This window comes from Porites lutea, chromosome 9 (genome assembly GCF_958299795.1).
Source record: "Porites lutea chromosome 9, jaPorLute2.1, whole genome shotgun sequence".
NCBI classification, from domain to species: Eukaryota; Metazoa; Cnidaria; class Anthozoa; order Scleractinia; family Poritidae; genus Porites; species Porites lutea.
The window spans coordinates 14263724-14289207 of NC_133209.1; the positions used below are offsets into that span (position 1 = coordinate 14263724).

At 39.9% G+C, this 25484-nt stretch overlaps 1 protein-coding gene across 1 annotated transcript; it reads left to right on the forward strand.

Annotated features, from left to right (window-relative positions):
• The first annotated feature begins 1030 nt into the window (after positions 1–1030).
• Positions 1031–22388, forward strand: LOC140947363 (uncharacterized). The gene is made up of 18 exons (XM_073396440.1): positions 1031–1133; positions 3901–4152; positions 4736–4888; positions 5358–5507; positions 7582–7755; positions 9202–9251; positions 11552–11669; positions 12582–12692; positions 13275–13387; positions 13803–13894; positions 15453–15551; positions 16303–16724; positions 17181–17849; positions 18362–18655; positions 18902–19672; positions 20154–20202; positions 20662–20858; positions 21514–22388. The coding sequence occupies exons 1-18, from the start codon at positions 1098–1100 to the stop codon at positions 21766–21768; spliced, it is 4005 nt and encodes a 1334-aa protein (XP_073252541.1). The 5' UTR covers positions 1031–1097; the 3' UTR covers positions 21769–22388.
• Positions 22389–25484: the final 3096 nt, after the last annotated feature.

Genomic DNA, 25484 nt, shown 5'->3' on the forward strand with positions numbered 1-25484 from the left:
TTGACGGAAGCCCCCCTCAAAAAATATTATCTGGGCCAACGGGGGCAACAGCCCGTCCCTACGGGACGGGCTGTTGCCCCCCTCGTGCAAATTTTCTGGAATTTGCACTGATTTCTGTCACTTCCAGGAAGTTATTTGGAGCCCATGGTTAAGAGGTGAGGGTGGTTAGTCGTGATGAGCGAGATTGTTATTTTTACACTAAAAGTATCAGGGCTTCAAGCAAATTAAGTTTTGAAAGATTGCCTGCAATGTGCTGGACTTGACTTAAGATTTCAGGCAACCCTGTTTTCAAAACTCCAGGTAGATATACCCTGCAAGTTTCAAGAACATTGGGAAGCCTTTTAATTAGGGCCTCAAGTCAAATATAACCAATTTCCTCCCCAAATTTTGTGTTTACAAGTGAGCGTCCTCATTATTCTCAAGTTTCAAATGCACGTGCACAACAAGCAAAAAAAATAAATTCGCAGAAAAAAGAACTGTCGATAACTTCGATAACTTCCTGAAGAAATATCCAAGAGGGTTTAGAGCGTCTGTGACGCGCTGGGACGCAGGCGTGCTGTTCCATGCATTCGCTGCTGATCTCTTTTCTTTAACAGGGTAGCGAAATGAACATTTTTTTGTCTTAAACAGGGTGACGTTTTGAAGTCTTCTGGCCCTTCTGTAACCTGCGAACAGCAGACGTATTTCAGAAGCGAAGACGAGAAATACGTCTGCGGATCGCAGGCTAGCCCTTCTGCCGCACACCTCTTACTTCCCTTGAGTGGCATGAGTGCCCCCCCGGGGGCCGTACATGGCCTGGTATCTACCCGAAAGTAGCGACCGCACGAAAGTAACAACAGGAAAAGGCTGTTAAGTCCGAAAGTATAAATAGTTAGCGCATAAAAGTTGGTTGTGTACCTTATGGTCCTTATGAGCGATTTTTACTCGTGATCGTTGTTTGTACAGAAAATTGATACTGTTATGCGTAGAGATACCCGTATGACTAAGTACGTGTGTTACCCGTAAGTTATTTTCGTGTAGTCGTGTAGTTTCCGTCCGTGGCTTCAGTCACAGTCCTGAAACCTTTTCTGGTTTCTGAGGCCTGGCCGCAGTGCGAAATGTGGCAGTCTAGCAAGAAAGAGTCGTTAGACAAGGTAAGCCCTCCCATTGTTGTTTGTTTATAAAACTTTGGAAAGGCCATGGCCTTTCTACCTATTTCTCTAGATTTCTCTCTCTCGTCTGAAAGGACTGCAGTTCATGCCAATAGACTCGATTTCACAGCAAATGGAAAGCAAATTACGGAAATGATTGGAACCGGGAAGCTGAAACAAAATATTAACATTGAGATTGATCTTCTAGCGCTTTGGGACCCTTTGGGTGTCTTGAAACCCAATATTATATCGGTAACCTGTGACTTTGGACTTTGAGGGACTGTTTTATTAGTTCATTACCAGGGCTTCAAGTGTCTGGAGTGTTCAGGGCTTCAATCACTTTTTTAAGTTAATTACTTGTGATCCTTCACTCTGTTTTAGGAAGCAAGTTTCTTAATTTCCTTTGGGCTGCCGCCCTCGTTTCACATGTCTGCCATCTTTTAAGATGTTAAAACCACTCAAGCACAATTACGAGCCCACCAACTTTGAAGAAAATCACTAAGAGACTTCTCACAGTCAAGATATAGTTTAACCATTGGATAAAAAAGAGGCCTGGGCCCCGTTGTTCAAAAGCGGGTTAAATCCTAACCTTGGGTTTTTATTGACTAATTAACCTGAGGATAAATTTTAATCACATCGCAGGTTTGTTGTGTTGTTCAAACACCAGTTAGCTCAAATGTCGGGTTAAACAGTGGGTTAAATTGAACCCTGCTAGCTAGGTGGATTAAATAACTAACCTTAGGTTAAAATTAATGATAAGAAAAGTAATGTCAAAACAAAATGACTGACTTGTTGTCACGGTTTACTGACTATAAAAACGACAAGAGAAAAGACTCACAGATAGTTCAGACAATAAAAAATAAAAATTTTACAAACAAAGAACTAAGAGCTGGCTACAGGTTTGGAAGCAGGTCAATCCTTCTCCACTTTTTCTTGTTTCTTTTCTTTTCTGAAAGGTTTGTGAATTCAATAAACATTACACAGGAAATGAAGATTATTCCACTCCCCTCAGACTTCGCCAATTATCTCTTCCTCACTCCTACAGCGTTGTGTCACTGTTGTTGGTGTCCAATGTCTTTGCCTTTGGTTTGTCACTCTGATTGTCAATTTACCTTGCGAAACGTGCAAGTTTTCTTCGATGTTCTCGGTTAAAATAGCAATTTCTGAGGCAGTGAAATTATTTTTCTGGGATCCTCCACAGACGCTGTTACAGGACGTAAACAAACCACGAGGTATTTAATCGGATGCTAACTGCGAGTTAGTCATGGTAAACCCAGGGTTAACTAACCGGTCCTCTAACCACGCTTCGAAAAAGCAATTTTAAAGCCAAGTTATTAGCAAACCTGTGGTTAAGAAATTTAACCTCCAGTTAGGCCTAACCTGAGGTTAATTTAACCCGCCTTTCAAACGCCCTGGTCCTGGAAAGTGGTAGACTTATCGGTTTTTCGTAGATATGTCACACAATTCGACAGGGATCACTGCCAGGTGACTTACCAGTGGCGAATCCAGACCTTCAGATAAAGGGGGGGGGCCCTGTCATCCAGACCCTGAGATAAGGGGGGGTGGTCTTAAAAAAAATTTCTGCCCTTTGGGACTCAGTTTAGTCCAAAAATAAGGGGGGGGGCTTGGGCCCTTCCCTGAATCCACCACTGCTTACTTAAATTTGCTACAAAAAAAAAAAAACAGCTCAAATGCAAGTCAATCCATGAAAAATGTAATCCAGTGCAATCAGAGGTTGAGAGAGGTTTGAAATTATAATGTATTGTTTTTGGAATTCAGGAAAGCGATGAATTAGTACAGGATGCAGGGTATGGGGAAAAAGGAGCGGTATCAGGACCCCCATTCCAGACCCTGTTGGTATAAAGATCTAAATATCTCTACAGTTGTATGCCGTACAAAAAAATAATACACTTGAACATTCCTGCATGTGCAACTACCACTCATAAGCGACCCTACTACTTATTACCACCAATCCAAAAAACCAAACTTTTCCCGGACGAAATGTTACAAATTGGACCCTTTTGTAACCAACTTCTTAAAGTGACCGCAACCATTTTTGGGGGCTTCAGAGGTTTCAATAATTTTCCTTTGGTTTTAACCTTTTGTGAGTGACCACTTGACAAATTGTCTGATCTTGTTGTTTACTGTTTATAGAATATGCTACTCAGAGCATACAAATTTTTTAGTGACAAAATGAAACTAAACATGCTGTAACTTAGAAATTGCATGCAGTTGATTATCCTCCATGGAGCAAAAAGTGTCTGGACCTCTTTTCGGAAGAGAGGTTCGGATGGTGCAGTGGTGAGAGCACTTGTCTCCCACCAATGTGGCCTGGGTTCAAATCCTGGTGGAGACGCCATTTGTGGGTTGAGTTTGTGGTTGGTTCTCTCCTTTGCTCCGAGAGGCTTTTCTCGGCATACTCCGGTTTTCCCCTCTCCTCAAAAACCAACATTTCCAAACTCCAATTTGATCAGGAATCAGGTAAATGAAGAACCACTTTGTGGATGTGCTACCTCCCAATCATTAATTATTTAGAGACCCAATGAGGTTTGATTCTTGTAAGTGGCAATTAACCTCCCAAAAGTGACCAAGTGCTAAGTCTTCACATTTTGGGTGGTCGCTTATGAGAGGTTCAATAATTATTGTATGATAATTGTCTTAATCATGTTTGTTGAAAAAAATCCAAATTTCTCAGATGTCATTCTAGTAAGAAGGACCATGTTCAGTCCTAAATTTAAAATGACTTAAAATTTTAATATCTACTTTTTAGACTTCTGGTTCACATCTTCAAGAAGATGAACTTACTGAACTTGACAAGATTTTTCTTCTTCTTGCGGAAAGCAACCTCAAAGACTGTTTCAATGTTCTGTGTTATGACCTGCAAGTTCGAACAATTGCTGATTGGCAGAAGCTTGATGAAGAGGCACTGAAAAGGTTCAGACTACTACCAAACTTTGCAAAGGAACAGCTAAGGACTTTGCCGCAACAATCAGAGAAAACAGATTTTGTTTCTTTGGCATTGGTAAGTACAGAGAATGATCTTTTCACAGTAAGTTGTACCCCGGGCCACTTGTTATTCGTATAAAATATTTTTGGCTTTTCCTGAAAGGTGAAGCCTAATAAATGCCCAGTAATTACAAGGGGATTACTATCGGAGAAGAAACGTAAGGAAGTAGGGAGATCAGAAGAGAAAGTGAAAGGTTGTAAAAGTCTAGGGGCAGTACTAGTGCATGTCCCTCTTTTGTCTAATCTCAAAAGTTTTCCTTTCTGCACATATATGCTTCAGTTAGTGTTAATGATGTTAATGGGTGGTTTAATTTACTTCTTTTTGTCAAGAAGGTGTGGCTAATTGTCCAGCTTCAGGTAGCATTTTTCAGCAAAATCTGAAAAAGGCAAAAGAGTGAAAGGGTTTTTCTTAAGCTTTTTGTGGTGATTTCAGGAGATTGAATTATGCATGATGATGTATTTCATAAGAAAAGAAAACTTTAAATACCTTAAAGGTATTTTTTTCCTTTGGCCTTAAATTGCTTGGAATTGTGCATGTAATCATCATTTCATGCAAAAAAAAAAATGTTTAATAACATTAAATGTTTTATGTATTGCAGAAACATGGAAAAGTACCATATAAAGCACGGTTACAGGCTTCTGGAGTGGCATTTATTTCCATGGAGGATGTTAAAGTTGTCAAGAAAACTGCCACAGGTCCCGTATCAGGATCTGTTTTTAAAGCTATTTGGACAAAACCCAATGGAGAAAAGGTGAGGTTTCAACCAAGGTACATAAGTTTCATTAAATCAGCTGGCGTGGATATTATTACATGGGGATGCTCCCATTTATCCTATGAATAGCGAATACAGCCAATCAGAATGCTAAAAGCCTGTTGCTTATTCTGCAGTATGTATAACTAACAGGTGGTATTTCAGCAAAAAATCTGGGCAATAGCAACTTTGTAAACAACACTTTAAAACCTGATTTTTAACCATCTATTTGGAGTTCTTAGAAGTCAAAGCTAACAAAGTATTAATACAAAAACAAATCAAATGAACAAAGAAGTTTAGGAATTTGCCAATAAACCAAGAGCAACAAAAACAAACCAGTTAACCAGTGTTTTGAAGACCAAGGTGACGTGGAACAGCCTGCCAAGAGTAAGTTTGATCTGCTCTTCTGTTGCGGTGAAATGAGTTGGCAGTTATTAACTTTGAGTGTTGTGGCACATTGTTTTTACAGATGCAGGTATGTTTAAGATATGATCGCTCAAAAGGTCAGCGAGATCATTTTATTCACGAGGCTGAAATCTCTGCGCCTTTGGCACACCAAAGCATCCTTAATCTCTATGGAGTTATTCTACCAGGGCTGTACACGGATTCTGTAGCTCTAGTGAGTGCAGTTACTTGTTTTATAGTATTTTTAATTCCCCTCTGGTGTAACTAAAAGAGAATTTGAATGGCAATCTTGCTCCCTATTGACCCACCTTTACTTTAAGTTTCAAGTGACCCTCCAGCTCTACCCAAAGCTTTTTTCGCAGAAAGAAATTGGGAAAGGAATGCAAAGAAGCTGGGAGTTGAGGAAGTATAGGGTAGAGCGTTCCTCTTTTTCAGGGCTGTGCTAAAGGAGTTCCCACCCAGTGGCTCCCAGCGCCTAACTTAAACTTGGCTAGCGTGCAATCATGATAATTATGCTGAGCACCCTGGATTTCACAGATTCCTTTAATTCTTCTAAGATCACTGCCTTGTTTTAGTTCAAACCTTCTATATCTTTAATAATGGAATAGGGGCCAAACTGTAAGCTTAAATAAATGGAGTTTCTAGAGTAAAGTTGTCTGAACAACGATGAAATGTCGACATTTATTAAAAATAGATAGAGCTGCATACAAACTTTATGATAAAGATACAACAGAGAAGATAAAAACAGACCTGAAGTTGTGTGATAGAGATGGTGATGACGAAAATCCGTGAAAGAAAAAAACACAAGGAACTGAACAGTCTTCACCTCAAGTTCTTTTAAAAAGTGTCAAGAAAACTCAACACTGTAGACATAACACTTCATTCTCTTTTTGTTAGTAAATAGTTTTTAACCTGGCAAAGATGAGGTTTCAAGTCTTTTGTTTACGAGTAGCTCTTTGAACCTCCTTGCATGAATTTGTAGAAGAGTCTTCTTCTTTCCATCACCATTTGCTCTGCTCAGTTTTCCTACTGGTAGTCTTTTACATAACCGATTACCATTAGAAGTCTCACAATTATTTGTCATTCCATCTCTGTTTTTCTTGCAAATGTTTGAAGCCTTGACGAAGACATTTAAATTTGGAAAAATCGATTTACCAAGTAAACTAGTTTGACAAGTTTTGATTTCTGACCAATCAGCAACAGTGTTGATGAAAGCGCGTGAAACTCGACTCATGTTAGCCTGTCATGCATTCTTGTCATAAGTAGGCTAGGCAAGCATGCACATTTACTGAATTCTATTTTGTACTTCTCGAGTTGAATGATATTACTGGATGGTCTAGGGTGTAGTATTGTGGGATATTTTTACTAGTCTGTTGTATTTTGACACGCCCTACGGGCTCACCAAAATACAGCGTGACTCATAAAAATATCTCATGATACTACACACTAAACCGTCCAATAAGATATATGTATTGTAAGTTTGTAAGTATTGTATTGTAATATGTGAAAGTATTGTTAAAGTAAATAAATAATAAAAAAAAGGAAATTTAAATAAATTAAAAAAACACAAAAACAATTGCATGCAGTCAGGTCCCCTCAAGAAGCCTTATAAAGACCAGTTCATGTAAGACTTACTCGCATAACGTAGGATGGCAGTCATTTTCGCAAAGTGACAAGCTTCCTGGATTTCGCCAAGCAAAACATAAACATCGTTTCATGAATCCAAACCAGCATACTCCACCCCTTCTAGATCTTACGAACATTTGAATATTTTAACTTTAGGTGGACTTTAAAACTCTTTTACCTATGTTTCTGCTTTAATTGTTTACTTTGATGATTAACGTATGCAAATTTTCACCGTCACACGTTTGAGAAAAAGAGTTTTCTTTCAAACTAGATGATTGTTAGGTAATGTTTGTAACCAGCAAGGTTTCAGCCAGAAGGAAAATTAACTTAATCTCTTATGATTTTATGGGAAAACGTGTCCTCTGGACGGCCAGTTTTCAATGTCTGGCTAAAAGCCTGTAACCAACCAATAGAGACGTTTATTTTTTTGGTGCAGTACATTATGACAAGTTTGCAGTTGATCAAAAAGCAAACATTTTTGTCAGCTGTTTTATAAATGAATAGGTTTATGCATGCTTTAAGCTGTGTGTATATTTAGTAATGGATGCTCTCAGTTATGCCTCGAGCAACTCTTATGCTTCTCTCAGTGCTCTCCATGAACCAGTGCTTAATTAATTGACATGACATATAACTGTAAACTCAGTCTTTATCTTCATGATCAGGTGTTGGATTATGCGGAGTGTGGGAACATTATGGAGGCTATGCCAAAACTTTCAGTGTTCAGTCTGATTCAGATGATAACACAGCTTGCTTCTGCCTTGGAATATCTAAACAGTAAAAATCTTATACACTGGAGGATAAGTACTCATTCCATTTATGTGGCAAAACCAGGCAAGGTAAAAATAACTTCAGCCATTTTAAAAACCAAAATTGAGAGTCGTGAAACATTATAGGAAAATAATTTACTGTTTTATTATCTAATAATATTATAGTGCATGCTGTGTGAATAACATGCTTTATAATCAAGGACTAGAGAGAGAGGGAGACCTGTATTGATTCATATCGGGGAAGCCCATTCAGATGCTTAGCCCTGATAATTATAGTTAACAATAAGTTAATGAAAAATTATGATTGCATGCAAGGCTTTTTACAGCTGATTATAATCTTTTTTATGCAAGAAATAGGAGGCAACATTTGATGATTCAATGCCTCTTTATTAAATCTTTTTAAATCTCAAAATTACAGTGACTTTTAAGCAACATACATGAGGTATCTTGGTACCAGAGATTTTTTTCTTGCATACAGCGGGGTATCCTGTATGTTGAAGGCCAAAGACCGAAGCTACGAGGATCAAATTAAAACCAAAAGCAGCTGCGGCAGTCACAATAATGTTATTATATCATCATTACTATTTTTATAACAATGAGTATATATATTTCATCTTCCATACTGGACAAAAATATTTGTTGACTTATTGTCCCGCTTACTTGAATAAAGGCAAGAGAACTAACTCCCTTAATGAGCAAATCTCTTAGCTCTTCACTGAGGCCTGTCAAACAGGTTAGTCAAACTCAAAATATATTTGGAAGCTGATGGGATCTGGACTCCCACAAATCATTGACATCAAAATGTTATCAAGGTGAGGAGTTAAAGCAGAGCTGGTCTGGGAAACAGTCCTTGTTTTGGCTCTTTCCTCCCTCTGTCTTTAAAGTACGACTTTTAAGCAGGGCATCTGAAGTTCGAGTTCCTTGTTAGGCTAGAGCTCCCAACAAGAGCTGGGGGATAACTCACCAAGGTCACTATCATCATCTACAGACAAGTAATTTTCTTAATGTCTGCTATTAGCATTGGGAGTGGATATTGACTTGCAGGAGATTAACTTGATTATATCCTCATCAATGACAATGACGTTGGTTAGGAGATGTGTTTTGCTGCTCTTACTTTGCCAGCCTACTGAGCACGGACTCTAAGGGAGATTGTTAAGCTTGCTGGCCCACAGGCACTCAATGGTGGATTTCTTAGCTCACAATTGCTCAATCACTCGGTCTGGCAAATCTTGCTCAATTTGAATTGCTTCACATAGGGCACTAAAAAGAAACAGGTCAGTAGCAAGAGCCTATTAACCACTGACTCTACAGGGGAGTGCCTGGTAACACTTACTTCAGCCTGCATTTTGGTTTTTTAAGTTCCCTGGTGGCATTGTCTATACATTCGCATTTGCAATTTTAAAGTCACCGTAATACTAGAATTATTTTGAGAAATAAAACGGTGAATAAAGAGGCATTAGTTTTGTTCATGATAGATCCAAACAATTAATATTGATTTGGTTTTTTCATTTGCAGCTCATTCTAGGAGGCTTTTGGGGTTGTCACCAGGACAAGTTGAAAGAAGTGTAGGTCATTCATGTTTCCAACCCATCAACATAACTGCATGTACATCATGCTTTATGTTTCTCCAACCAAAAAAATAAAAACTTGTTGTCATGCATGCACTCACATCCTTAATGCATTACAGCTGTATAGAGCACAATGTTAACTCATCCATTTTTGCTCCGCAAGGAAACACTTTTTAACTGCAAATATTGTCTTTGAGTTACGTACAGTCACAAGGTACTTCCAGTATGTCTTTATTTCTGGTGTGGTCAGTTTGCAAAACTCTAATATGTAACAGAGAAATATTCTTCAATATCAACAAATTTTCCGGCATTTAACCAGATGTGATGGTCACATCAGCAGAAGCAGCAAAGGAGATTAAACATACAGTGAAGAAAGGTACGTCCAGGCCACACTACTTTTTCTGCATGATAAAGATGCCAATTGCTGACTTCAACTGATTCTGTGAGCACCGCCAATGATGCAATTTTATGATGCCACTTGCCACGAGCAAATCAACTCTTGTATGGCCTAGCTCTTGTTCTTTAGAAAGTGTGCACAGAGCTGGTGTGAATCCAGCTCAATTAATACGCAGCAGTTTTAGGATTGAAGGTGAAGGCCCAACCACTTGCAAACGGCCATGATAGTTTGCAAATTAAACTTGTGTTGAGTTGGGAGGTCCTGTGATTATGAAGTCACTGAGATAGTGTATCAGATCTGGTAGATGATTTCTGTTCAGGGGGATCTAGTCCATCATTTCTACAAATGAAGTACAAATAAAGGAGGCAGATCGAATGACGAAAGGAAGGGCTAAATTGACAATATAATTACCTGCCATCTATAATGGCTGCAGGGTGCACTGCATTGCTGCGGTATGCTGCATCAACATCTTATTTAGCCATCAAACCCCCAGGCCCATACTTTGATACCATTCATATAATCTGATTAACAGTTATATACTGCATAGAATAGTCCTCTGCATTTATGAAGAAAGATGGAAAAAAGATGCCATTTTTGGACTGGCCTTTTTTTTAGAACACCAAAACTGCCAACATGAAGATCAGAAAAGGGGATGCAAAGGGACTTGCAACTCAGGGAAAAGCATTCTCCTTTAGCTAAATAATTGTTGATCACAATAGGCTGGTTGTTTACGAGTGGAAAGCCTATGAATATTCTTGAACACCAACCGAAAACTGTGCTGAAGCCTGTTAATAACATACAAGATTGTCTGTGGAATTAAATTGCCCAACAGACTCTGTGCAAATTCCACACCATTCAGGGGACTTTCCAACAAGACGGGATAGAAGGAGGGAGAAACTAAGGGAGAGTTAAGAAAGACAAATACCCAGGCCAGACCAAACAACAAAAGGTTGACTAGCCATGGCCAGAGAAGAAGGTTGAAGCACACTTGCCACCACAGTGCCACATACATTATGAGACGTTCTAGCAAGCGAACTGCCCGCGCTAGATGCGAGGGAAGGAACAGGCATTACAGGGGCAGTGAAGGTTTCAATAAATGATGGAACAGTTAATGGCAGATTCAAGAAGATGAAAACAGGCCTAACTGAAGATGGTTCAGGGCCACAACATAGCAGCCAGTGGAGTAAACAAAGATGGCAGCATCATTGGAATAGGCCCCAATGGCAATAATATTGGAGGTCATTGCAGGTGACAAAGTTTGGCTCATTCCGCTGCCAAGGCAGCTTGGACTGTGGAGAGATTGAAGAACCAGAGGATGGACCAGCCTGCACTAGAAGTAGTGATTCTGTAACAGAGGTCGATTTTTCACCTGACGAAATATGTGAGGTCTCAAACAGCTACGGCATTATCAACTGTTATTTTGTAGAACATGAAGTTGTAATGGGTTGAAAATGAAATTGTGCCTGCACAATGATGACAAAAAAAGTGTTTAGCCACAGCAAAACGGCTAAAATTACTGCTATGGCTCTAAAGATTGCCCCATGCAGGATTAATGATGGAAGTCGCTGGCCAGTATTGTCTCATGTTTAAACATGCCTAAAATTAAATTAGGCCATTTCTGAGTTTCCTCAAGCCCCTGTTTCAAAGCGAAGCTAAATGCGAAGTTTATTGATATAAAAATTGCTATTTTATTCTCATGCAAATAAAACTCATTTTCACAAAAAAGCTTTTGCACATAGCCTCGTTCTGAAAACATATCTTGTTCAACAGATTTTGAGTCTTCCTTGCCATGGACACTCCGTAACCTTTGGTTTTTTATTAGTAAGTAAATAAACCTTTCAGTTGCGTACAGGGATTTTTGTGTTTAATATTACTCATATTTTAAATGTCATTTTTGCAGGTCTGAGAAACCTAACACCAGAAGCAAGGTGGTTTTCTGGTTTGGGCAAATTGCCAAAAAGCTTTTTCATAATTTAGAGTTCACTCAAAAGAATCTAACTCTTGGTACACCTGAGAGGGTATGTACATTGTAACAATCATTAAAGCCTTGTTGCCACTTAAGTTATGCACATTTATTAGCATAAGCCCAAGCACAAGCATGAGGTTGCTTACAGCTTAAATGTATGCAATCCTAAGAAAACGCCAGGGATCAAGTTTTCCCTTGTTATGTACTTTTGTTCATGTTGTGCATGTGAAAACAAAATGCTGCTCAAGTGTATGCAGCGTGTTGGGCGATCTGTTATGCTTGGCCAATTAATATTAGGCCATTAACACCTGAACCACCAGTAACCACCCATGTAGATCCTCATCTGTTGACACACCACTTGTGAGGTAATTATTTTTAGTAGTATAGTAGGGATGAAATTAGCCTTTTTTGCACATGAATCTCATTAATTTGCACAGGGAAGCATTGACGCCAATGACGTCATAGCCTTTTGTGGATAGGTGTGTGAGGATAGGTGGTTTAACTCATTGAAAGAGTCTTCCAGTTATTTTCTTGCTTTTTCATTGGTTGACTAAAAAACAAGAAAAGTATCCATTTGTTATCACCTTGTTTTAGGAATAAGCAATAACTTGCCTGTGACTTAAAATCACTGAGTCGTAACGTAAATTAACGTTGCAAGCAATCCTTTATTAGTAATAATTTCAGTTTCCTAAGTATTGTAGTTCTTTATTGTTAAAACGTTTCTTTGTTCTCACTTTCAAGCAAGCAAGTTCTCTAGAGCTCCTAAGTAAGTGTTTTATCTATAAACAAGTCACCAAAAATTTACAATTGCATGGGTGTATTTAAGAGAGTCCAGACCCCTAAAATCTGTCACTGATTTTCCATATGATGAGGTTCTCCGGTTATTTTATGGCTACACACAACAATATATTCCATTCTGACATGAGATTTCGTAAGGAGTGTCTTTTGCCCATTCTTCGAACAGATAAATGGAAGTGTTCTCTGTCCCGATGCTTTGAAACATTTATTTGATAAATGCTGTGCAAAACTTGCGAAGAAAAGGCCTAAGTTGTCTGATGTTGCCAAAACTCTTGAGGTGAGTGTAGTTCACTTTGGATCATATATTTAGTGGCATTTACCCTTTTCTTTCCTGCCAATCCATTTATTAATTTTGATCAAAGATCGAACGGCTACATGTTTGGTCAGTCATAAAATTGGGCATTGTAATCTTTAAAATAACTCACGTGGTTGCCAATCAGAGACAAAAATGCTATTTGCAATAGACAAGAGAATCAATCGTGTTGCTCCTGATTATGTGATGATATCTCAAACACTGTGCAGGTCTATATGTGAGGTCAACTGGTACGTCTATAAAATAATATCCAATTAATGTGTCTTAAATTCAAAAGAGAAACTTAAGGAGGCAAAACCTTAAAGGTCACTAGTGCAAAATTGTGGAATTGTATTCCTGTAGAAGTAAGGGAATAGAAATTGTTAATTCTTTTAAGACTGTATTTTGCATTAGTTTTTGCACAATTATATGTAAGTGTATTCATCTACATGTAGTTTTCATATTGTTTGGTATTATTTAATATTTAAAGGGAAACCTTTGTAGTATTATGCTGTTTTGTAATGACCTGAGATGTTTGCTAATGAAATTTTAATTATTTTTCGGCAGGATTTTACACTTCCTAAACTTCTTGTTACTTCAGACTTCAAAGGGCAATCTCCATCTCAACTTACCTGCAAAAAGGGTGAAATCATCTTGCTGATCTCCAAGACAGTTCAAGGGTATGTCACTCATGCTAACTATCACTATCTAAATCAAGACTTTGGAGGGTACTCGTTAGTGAGCTATCAAGCCAGCTGGGAGCTGGTCACTTTGTGAGTTCGTGATGTAACCGTAGAAGATGAAGTACGAAAGTGAATAGTAATGTGAAATTTTATCTATTTGAACAGCGGGAAAAAGATTTAACCTGAGAAGGATCATTATAGTTTAGTCAAAAAGCATTTGTGGAAAGAAAGCCCGCAGTTCTACTTCATATAGATAAAATTTGAACTCTTACTGTCTCGTGCACAAGACAAAAGCGAAACATGCAATTGAAACTTAAAATTTAGACAAACACTACTTATTTGAAAGCAATAGTACCTGTTAGTAGGCTGTCTAATGCTGTATGATTTACATCTTTTCTTTTTTGTTGAGCAGGAAAAAGAGGGAAACTGGAAAACTATGGCTTGGAGAAACGAAAAATGGTTACTTTGGTTTATTTGATCCTTTAAATACTGAAAGTTTTGCCGGTGAGAACTTGGAATGTCTTGCGTTCTTTCACTTAGTACAGTAGACTGTAAAAAGTTTTAGGGCCCTCGGACCTTAAACCTCGGACCCGTTTCTCGGAAGGCCTGGTAACCTTTCGGACCCAAAGGCAAATTTCAACTTTTAAAATGAAAAACTCTTGAATAGTAGCACAGTTCCTAGCTCACAAACCAGCCAATTCAGGTTCGTTAATTCAAAATTTTGAATGTTTAATCTTGAATGCAAAATAGCAAACATAAAACAGCTTTCCGGGTCCGAAAAGTTATTGGGACTTTCGAGAAACGGGCCAAACAGGTTGATCCAGGCATGAGTTCGTGAGGTCTGTACTTAACACTAAGTGTCAGTACAAAGGCATCATTACAATGCTGGATTACTTTTACATTTAAATAACTTTAGCTCAGTCTACAGTTGCTTGACACACAAGAAAAATGCTAGCTTTCTTTAACAAAATTGATTGTTTTATTATTCTTTAAATCATGCATGCGTACCTCTATGCCCGGCCTCGATGAAAAGTTTCCGTCTTAAAACATCTGCCTTTTGCTTGACACTTTCAGGATATTCTTCATTTAGCAGTTGTTATCCGTCGAGTGATATTAATTGTCTTTTGTTACTATGATTTTGAGGCAGCAGTTCGGCTATTTCGTCTTCGCATAACATGTGAAATCTTCCGCCATTTTCTGTGTACTGCCAAAACAGCTCAGAGTTACCGGGCTGCTTTTTTGCGTGGTGACTGTGCTTCCCTTTTTCAGTTGATAGCCACGATTAACAGCACATTTCTTCCAACTTTGTCCAATGCTACTTGGTTACGAAGAATTAGCCGTCGAATGTAAGCCAATCAGAAGCGGAGATAAAACAAATGGTCTCACCATCAATCCATGCGCCTTGTACGTGTCATCTTTGTTAGGATTCACCCTTTTCTAATTATCGAAAACTACTGCTGCTGCCTAGTACTACTTCGCCTCCTTAAGACAGGACTTTTAATGCATACGTTCAACAGATTTGTCATTTATTGGTGCGGCTGACTCGCCTGAACGCTCTTCCTTTAGCAATGTTCTAATCATATTTAGCGCTGCCTCCCTCGTCCATCCCACGATTCACCATTTTCACATAGACCATAATGCATCTTGTTCCCACCCCCAAATTTTGCATAACCATTGTTTCCAATTTCTCCGGAGTGTAACAGTCGTCCCAAGAGAAATCGAAGACAATGGTTGTGGAATTTTTTTTTTTTTTTTTTTTGGGGGGGGGGGGGTAAACAAGATGCATTACGGCCTGTGTGAAAATGGTGAATAAGGGAGCTTGCAGAGTGACTAGATACGTTTGAAATAGGCTGCTCCCAACTAAAGACGCTAAAGCCAAATTCATCTTGGTGTATGTGTAGTTACCCTGTCATGGCCGTAACGAGTGTCATTCTTTTACACTCATAAAGTAGAACAGTCATTTCGCCCCTGTAATTAAGGAACTTCCGAGGTCAGTATGTTTGTCCTCCATTGACAGGATCGTGTGTATTTAAATATTCATATGTGATTTTGTTCTATGAAGCTGGAGTAGACGACAACAGCTGGGATACAGCAAATACAGATGAGGAGGAAGAAACTGCCTCTGTGTCAACAGAAACAGAATCAGAACAAGATTCAACAGGTATAAAATCAGCACTTAGACTTTTTACTTAGCAGTTCCTCCATCTTCTCAGGAAAGTGCTGAGTAGAAGGACTAGAAGGTGTTTGAAAATTGAATAATTATTAAGACATAAAAAGTCTGTTCTATCAACTGAACTGATAAAGTAGTTTTACCGTTATCAGGAGATTTGACCCTTTTCAGCGCTTGGCCTGCATCAAAGTTTCAAGCCACAGCTTGGGAATTTTTTATTCTGGTTAATTTGCTATATTCAGTCAGCTGATAAAGCGAAATTTTTGTGTTTTACTTCCCCACCGGTACAACCATGTCGAAACTTCCGCTCTATTGCAACACTAGTAGTATAGTGGGGACCGAATTATCCTTTGTTTTGCGCTGAAATCTCATTAACAAAAAACCCCGGATAGTTCAGGTCCCTAATATACTACTAACACCTTTCTCATTTAACAAATTAGCCATTAAAGACGTCAGTCTTACAAGCCGATCTACTTGATGATTAACGGTAGTACATTACTGGTTTCTGAGGGAATTCGTGGGTTATTGGTGGTTCTCGTCCTCGCTCCGGGAAGTTTCTGTCATGCTACAAAGGTTTTCTCCTCACCTTAGGGATATACTATACCATATATCTTCTGATCAGGTATATGGGAGAAAAAGAGCCACAAAGTGGATCTGCTGCCACTAAATCATTATTGAATTTTTATACTCAACTTTTGAATTAACGTGTCCCCTAAAATGTCCTTTGGATTTTCTCTATTAGTTCCCCCAGAGATTCAAGCTCGTGGTATCGAGGCTGAGCATGCTTTTCAGCGAGCATTGAAAAAAGGCAAAGTCAGGGTGTATCGCGGGCGCGTTATGCTGATTGGACAAAACAGAGCGGGTAAAACGAGTTTAAAGAAGTCACTTCTGGGAATTTCCTTTGATCCCGGTGAGCCAAGCACCGACGGAATAGAAGTAGATCCATCGAGATTCGAGGTGGACGTGGACAGAGTCATGAACTGGCAGCTTGTTAAGAACGAGAAGTTTACTTCTGAGTTTGCCGATGATATTGCCAGGCTTGTTGTGGGAGAATTACAAAAGCCTGAGGATCAAGAGGAAAAACCAGCCTCGAGTACTGTAACAGAGACTATGCAATGTGATGTCACTCAAGGAGCGGCAGCTGCACCACGGGGTAACCAGCAGGTATAGTGTAAGAAAATAGTTGTCGTAGGTTTGATATTAAAATTAAGGTTTGCAAAAGGATCAGATGGGGTATGACTTTCTTGTGGAGTAAGATCTTTTAAAAACATCGGTTTTCATTTGACTTTCCGCAATACCTGAATCCTGCAGTGTCGTGTTAGATAGTACTAAAAGCACGCCAAAACAGGCAACAAAAACGAGGATCTGTCTTAATGTGCAAAACAAGTAGAAAAGCGTTGTTGCGCGTTTCACCACCCAAGAATTAATACTGTCTTGCAGCAAATGAAATTGTTGTGGGTTGCAAAAAGTTGTTGCACAAAGGCTATTACATCCGCCATTTTATCTTGCCCACAGAAACTAGATTAAAAATGAACATTACTTCTCGTAGTTCCTTTTGAGGTCCTCTCTGCCAAAATCCATTCTTTCTCACTCTGATGTATTTTTCGTTTACAACTCCAGATGGTTACTGTACCCATACCAATGGATGAGCCCGCGGAGTCCTCGACGGATGTATTACCAGATGATATCCCTGATCTACTTCCTGATCCAGAGTTTCATTTAGAAATCGATACCTCAGGGGGAGTCCCAGAGGACGTCAAGGTCCTGGTGGCTAAATACCTACAGAGACAGCAGAGTGTACAAGAGACAAGCGACAGGGAGACTGTGGTCTCAATATGGGACTTCGCGGGCCAACATCTTTACTACGCTTCGCACCCGGTGTTTTTGTCACCTCGAGCAATTTACGTGTTAGTTTATAACATGAGTAAGGACCTCAGCGCTAAAATGGAGCCTTGTGTTCGTCAGGGGGTACATGAATTTATTCCTTACTCGAGTGGGGACGAAACAAACTTGGACAGCATTCTGTCCTGGCTTGTTTCGGTTCACAATCTAAGCCCCAATGGAGAAGCGAAAGATGAGGAAATGCCTTATTTGAGGCCCCCGGTGATCATCGTGGGTACACATGCAGACAAACCATTTGAGGACCCCCAGCAAATGGAGAGCAAGATCAAAAGGAGTCTGTCTGGAAAAACATATGAACAGCACGTCCGACGACCTTTTTACTGCGTAGACAACACGCACGCTGCAGAGGATGAAGGTGTTACAAAGCTTCGCCAGGAAATAAGAGAGGTGATCGGGACTTTTTTTATCTACTACTTCTCCTTCATCAGGCTTACTGTGTTACAAAAGAATTACAGAATTCTTTTTTGGCCCTTCAGTCAAAGCTTTGTGGTGCTGCGTTTTTTGAGAAAGTATGATGATTTATTTCTCTAAACTGGCGAACTTGACGACTGGTGTAGGCATATGTTGATCTACTGAGCTAGCGGGGCTTCTTTTTTACGAAGTTGTTCTCGCCCCTGGTATTTCGCTTAGCTGGCTTGTTGATACCAGAGGCACAAACATCCTCGTGCATGCTAAAAACCTAACCAGAAATAAACGCTCTGCTAGGAGGGTAATGTTGAACACGTGAACATTGCCCCAGATATTGTGTAAAGGTTTCCTGCACAACATCAGGCGTACTGATCAGGAAAAATCGAAATTTAAAGGGTTATACGATCACGTAACAGGTCTCGACGTGACAGTATTACTTTGTCACCTTTAGTGGTGGATGGTTTTTCAAATATTTCATTTTATCATCTCAGGTTTTGCGACTGGAGCCATACATGGGAGAGGATGTACCTGTTCGCTGGTTCAACTTTGAGAAAGTCGTTGAAGCTCTCGTTCAACAGAAGATATTTTACTTAAAAGTTTCCCAGCTGTACAACATTGTACGAAAGAAGTGTTACATCGACGATGAGGCTGAGATGGTTGCCATGTTGGATTTTTACCATGACCTTGGTATAATCATCTGGCACGGTGATACTGTGGTGCTACAGACACAGTGGTTGATTCATTTGTTCAAAAAGCTCATCACTATACGACCTTTTGACGAACAGGTATTGCCTGCGAGGTGACATTTGATATCGCTCGTTATTGGTGTCTGATATTGCCTTCACGAAACCAAGTTATTGGGCTTAATTTACTGATTCTTTTTTCTTTTGACTTCAGAAAAGAACTGGTAGCCCTCTTTTGAAGTTTCAAAACGTTCTTTCCAGGCAAAGGTTTTGGTGTCTCCACAACGATCAAGATTTTAATTTATGCATGTATATTGTTTGATGTTTGTTTGTTTTTTTTTGCTTTAGAATCCACGCCACGCAGCAGCCTGGAGCCGACTGGAGGAAACTGGCCTTTTGAGCATGCGTTTAGTAGACCATGTGTTTGCAGAGTTCCTGTGCGATGGCCAATCACAGACCGACATTTTATGCATGATGGAAATGTACGGATTGATCGCAAAATTTATGCCTGAAGACTCCAAGAAATCTCCTACGCCATCTGTGAAATACTTCGTACCAGCACAACTTTGCTCGTGTCCGGTGACCGACCTTGACACCAGTCCCACTGACATTTGTCCCCTGTTCATCAACTTCTCCGATGGTTTTCTCCCTCACGGGCTGTTCCCTCAGCTTGTTTCTCGCTTCATCTCAGTCTGCCCCACACTCGGCTGCAGAGACGAACCAAACTTGTTTCAAAACTTAGTCAGGTTCATTTTGGGCGAGAGTGACCTGTTCTTGATTTGCAAGCAATCATACGTCAAGGTGATTCTTCAGAACAAAGAACAAGATGTTGGTCTGGCCTCGCAGGTTCGAGAGCTTCTGGAATCGATTTTGTGCAGTTTGTCACGTGACTTTGCGTGCCTGCGTAACATGCGTTACGAATTTTGCGTGACATGCCCGTCGTGTTGTAACTTGAACAAAGTGTGCACAAAACACAAAGTACAATCTTGCGCATTCATGCACTGCATTCATTTTCTGCCAATTTCAGACGACGGAAAACTGATTTGTAAAAGGACGTTTGGTGCTCGTTCGCGTGTGACAGTTTCTGGCTTGGAGGAATGGCGTGGTTTTTCCGAAAAGGTAATTGTTTTAATGACATACCAAATAATCTTAGGGAATGCGTCGAAACTGGTGAAGGAAAAATGGAGAAGGGACTAGGGAGAGAGGAAAAGGTACATCTCCTCATTTTTTCATCTTCGCGTTCTTCGCCTCCTATCCTTTCTTATTTTCTTGGCCACGCAGGCAATAAGAAATTGAAATTCAGGGTCCCGTCCGGAAACTTAACAACTCCGTAACGCTATACTAAGACAAAAATAATATACAATATTCTTTTCTGTTCCTGACGAAAATTTGCGATAAGGGTAGGTATTTAAGTCCCTATTGTCTTTGACACCTATCAGTCAGAATTTCATTTCAGAGGTGGGTGACTTTAATAGGCTCCATTTTTTCTTCAGAATTCAAAGGCCTTTCGCGCAAATAGTTCCGGCTAGAATGGAACGCAAGAATTCTGTCTCGTGACCTTTGAAGAGACAATAATATATATTTTATCTGTCTCTCCTAGACAAACGATCTAGATATTCTAGATGCCGCGAAACACGAAAAAAGTGGAGGTGAGTTTAGTATCAGGTTAACTAATATTTCACTTTTTTTGCATCCGCAATGCATGAATCGTCGCTTGATTTTTGTGATAGGAGACCAAAGGGGGTTGCAGAAGTCGGAAACCAGTGATGGCGTCACAAAATGTCGGCTGTGTTCTCACGCTAAAACTTGGAGGTATATCCACCGAATCACATCAGGTTACATGGCTTCCAAAGGGTAAGAGTATGTGGATGTCTCGGATAATGGGTAAAAAATGATTTAGGTAAAAGGTAAAACCTTTTTCATTGTAGAGCTACTGACCGGCCGTCCCTCGTGAGTGTTCCAATGGAAACCCCTCATTAACACAGGTGTCTAGCTTTCCTGTGTACATCCAACGTGTAACCTTTACGATTCGCTTACTGCTCCATAGGAGGTTTTGTGCTCTCTCCTTCCGAGATAATCTTCTCAGCATATTTACATCCCTTCTACAGAAAAGATGAATATCACTTTAGAGCCCGCGGTCCCTCCAGAGGTGTTTATCTCGTACCAATGGGATCATCAGGACACGGTCAAGTTACTGAAGAACAAACTTGAGGAGGCTGGGTTCCATTGCTGGTTGGATATTGGTCGGATGGGTGGAGGGGACTCCTTGTACTCGGAGATTGATGCTGGAATCAGAGCTTCAAAGGTTAGCAGTTGCCTAGTAACTGAATTCGCTTCTTTAGAAAAGAGAAGGGGGCTGGACCGAGTTAACTGTAGCAAAGATTTCTGGGATGTTACTGCCGGTCAGCTATTGGCTAATTTTTTTGCTGCCCCCAGTCCAGCCATCGTTTTTAATTTTAAGCACGAAAGGTTCATCTCTGGGATGTACTTTGCTCTTGAAACTGAACTTGTTGAATTGAGGTAACGAAGATAATTTCACCCCTCCCGTAATTATCTCGATGATGTGGCTCGCTTTAAAATCGGTCATTTAATTCATATATTCATCATTTCATTTCTGGTTATGAGTTACGCTCCAGTATAATGACTAGCTTCCGGTTGGCTCGTTAGCTCAATTGGTTGGAGCGCTCTACCGATATCACCGAAGTCAGGGTTCGAATCCCGGAAAGCTTGAATTTTTTCAGGCTTTCCTTTAGCAACTAAAAAGTTGCATCTCCTTCTCTTCATTTATTTCTTCATCCCTCGGTTCAGTTGTATGAAATTCATTATTATTCGTCATTTCAGTTATATTCATGTCCTATTAATAGCAAAGCTCAGAGGGAATTTAGTTTACAAGGCCCTGATTTGCATATTTCCTGATTTTGCATGTTTACTACTACTTTTGAAATGTTTTTTTTAAACAGGTCGTAATTTGCTGTGTAACAAGACGCTATTGCAAATCTGAAATGTGCCAGAGGGAAGTGACATTAGCTGACAACTTAAGGAAGCCAATCATACCCTTGTTATTCGAGTTCATCGACTGGCCGCCTGCAGGACAACTGGCCCTAATTTTTACCAAGCTGCTGTATATAGATATGTCCCTTACACCCGGTAACTTTCCAGACAGTAAGTTACGAGAGCTGTTTCTTAAAGTTAGAAACTACGTTGAACCTCGATGATTCCAACGAACTGCTGCCTTCGTTACTTTCTAAAAGTGTAACTTTCTCAAAGGTCTCATCTCTTCGCATTTATAGCCCGACTTTGGGAACGCTGTCATAGAACTCTTTTAACTAATATAAAAAATGTATATAAGAATTTAAGAAAAAAATAGAACTAGCCAAACAGCTATTTTTCAGCCGGTATATCAAAGACAAGACAGAAAGAAATTGACAAGACGCGTGCAGCAGGTCAATATAAATTCGATGGGCCCGTTCAAAAGTCACGTTGAGTTTTCAAGCCTTAAGCAACGTTAGCCATACGCCTGGGCCTTCTCAATTTGATTATGTCAGTCATTTTGACTAAGTCAGTTTCTCAAAGAAATAGCCAATCAGTACTTCCTTTACACCACTCGCGTAATGGCCGAGTGGAAATATGCCGTCCATGTTTTCATTTTATATTTTTTGAAAGATGTAGAAATTGTGAAATAGTAAATTTCATACCCTTAAGTGAAAGTAATGCATTGGTGAGCAAATATCCGACAAGTATCCCACAGGTGTCAACTCGCTCGTGCCTGTGAGGCATGCTTGTAAATAAGCCCATAATGAAAAGGATCGGAAGCAAAACTATTCTGTGGTCTCTGTTCATTTTTTGTACCTTATTTGACCAGCCTCCAAATTGACGGACCTTTTTAGAGGGTCGTCTCTTAAGGTCTAGAGACGCGTTTGGTGTTTGCATTATATCCAGAAATGTAACATCACTAGCCCCGCCCTGTTTCAGGCTCTCAGAAAGTGCGAACGGATAAGTAAACAGGGAAAAAAAACGGGGTGTGCGGGGGAAAGACATTTCGCACCCCTCTCCACTATCTAAACGCCATCAACATACCATGTATCGCTGGTACTCATTTACTAGCTAAAGATAGAGAGACAGTGGAGAAGTGTCTTTTCTAAGGAAAAAGGCGCTGGCAAGGTTGCAACTAAGAGTAACAGACCTGAAATACTAGACCACCATGCCTCCGCCCTTGCGGTGAAATAGCAAGTCCATGGGGAAGAAGTGCTACCAGGTCAAGATCCGGCCGTATGGGCCTTATTGGCCCAAAAAGGCGCGCCTAAACTTTTCTCCCTCAATTTTTTGGACTCAGGATTGTTCTGGCCGGTTGTGGTAAAATCCAATCCGGTAATCTCAAAATGAAAAAAACAACAAGACCCTTTCGGATTGGAGAACAAATAAATAAATGGAAATGATACGGGTTTCTGTTGAGGAAATAAGAGGCCACTTACAGAGTGAAAATTATGAAATGAGCCAAAAGAAGACTCATGCCGTATCCCGGGGGGTACTCCCTTCTATAAGCCATATAGGTATGTGCTGCCCCAAAGGGTAGGGTTTTTGTGCCGTTTTGGTCTGAAAACGGGTATAGAATTTGCCCATTTTGGTCTGGAATCGGGTATGGTTTCCGAGGGAATTACGGGAGTTTATGAACATATTTGTCTTATCATTGGAAATGGATTTTAAGAAATCTTTTTATTAGCGTTTTAATCTAAGAAATGATGACTTAATTTCTGCCTATGCCAGGTCTGAAAACGGGTATGGGTTTTAGAGGCGTTGAGCCCGTTTCTCGAAAGGCCCGTAAACTTTTCTGGCCCCAAGGCAAATTTTGAAAGCAAAACCTGTTGAACACAGCGCCGAGCAAACAAACCGGTCAATCTTGCTTCCTTAACTTGTAGTTTTATTGGATCAGTTTACAGAGAAAAAAGCGCTGAACAAATAGCACGAAAAAGACCTCGTTAGATAAAATAAACTTTGCATGTTTCATTTACAATCATTACTCTGATTCTATTATTTATTAGGGACCTTAAGATCCGACGACGGCGACGGCTACGGGAACGCCACAAAAGCAAAAGGTTTAATTAGCAAAACAACAATTTTGCACGTGCACACGCTTCTTTGTACATTTCTTTGCCGTCACTGCACGACTACGACGCGAAAATACTTAATGAGGAAGTACACAAGTGACGACGAGATTTCCTCTCTCTTTCTGAATCTTTCTGAACTTGGATATGGTTCTTAGGAATTCACCTTTAGGAGGGGTCGCTTACATTTGACAAAGTTAGTGACTTGAAGTAATCGCGATGAAAATTGAAAGAACGCGAATTCACTTTTTCAGCGACGTTTTCACTGCCTTCACCGTCCGCGGATCTTAAGGTCCCTAATTATAATATTCCGTGTTGTTGACGGGAGTGAAAACTAGATCCTTATGTATCGGTCAAATCGAAGCTTCAACATCCCCACCCGGGTATACCAGCGGCATTTGACACCTTTGCCGTCCCGGGGAGGAGGGAATTTGATTATCAGAGTCCTCCAGGGGGTGGGGAATTTGATTCCCATGCGTTAGGGGTGGGGAATTTGAACTGCACCCTCGATTCCATGTGAAATCTCTGGCGTGGCGAGCTACCATGGGAGACGTGGTGTTAGAGGATTTTCGTGGAAAAGATTGTGCCTTTGTGGCCAATTGGTTACGAGAAAAGGGCATAAACAAACTTTGTGCCATATTTGAAGGTATTTAAATTTCAATATTTTTAATATTGAATTCGGGCTTTGAATGTATGAATGTATTAAGTTTTGTTTGTATAGGTAATAGCATGATTTGTAGTGATATTTGGCATAAATACCACGAGTGATATTTCAAAATTGTTATACGTAATTTCACGAGCCGTTAGGCGAGTGAAATTTGAGACAATTTTGACATATCACAAGTGGTATATATGGCAAATATCACGTACAAATCATGCTATTATTTGTTTATACTACTACCCACAAAAGATTTGTAATTTTCACATGTAGGTATTTCAAATTAAGCTGAAATACCACTGCTCTAAGCCAATCAAATCGCAGAAATTTCTCATGTAGTAGTATAAACAATGAAATACAATACCTATACCAGCGATTCAATACAACAATATAAAATGAAATAAAATAAAATAACAAGCTCAGGTCAACTACTTTCACCTGCCGCAAGTATGTTGATTAATAAGGTGAGCGATAATGCATGTCCGTGAAATGGTCATGATCAGGAGCCTATCAAATGGAGCCTCCATCTCCATTAATTTCTTGAGTCAACCCTTTCCCGAGTAGATTTATAAATAGAACGGCTTGTTTCCCGCGAAAAGTGTCATATTTCCGTGAGTCTCGTATGACCGTGAAAAAAAATGAAGTTGGATGAAGTCGAACTCATTAGCCCGTCCTTCGACCGTTTTCCTTTTTTACTATACGTCCATTTTTACAATTTTACAGCTGCTGGGATCTGGGTATCATGAAATAAAAGTTAATGAATTACCCGACTGAGACTGAGCATGAAGCGATGGGACAAAGACAGCGAACTGAGGGTCACGGAAAGGTTATCTTTGCGAGTGTTTTTTTGTTTTTTTTTGTTTTTTTTTGCCGCTTTACATCCCACATTTAAGCATGCACCTTGAAAAGAGTCGATGATTAAGCGTTCTGTGGACGATTTGGAACTTTTCAATAATCAGCGCCGCAAAAGTGCCAGGATCGTTTGATTTTTGTCATTACCGTGGAGTGGATTTCGCCAGTTAAGCACCGCATGCAAAAGCGATGACCTAAGTAGCAACTAACGAGGAATGCTTCAGTTCCGAAATTTGAGAAACTGCAGTCTTCCTTTACAACTGACTTGTATCACCATGAGAGTTGCCTGATAAAACTGGCACTTGAAAAGTTGAACAGA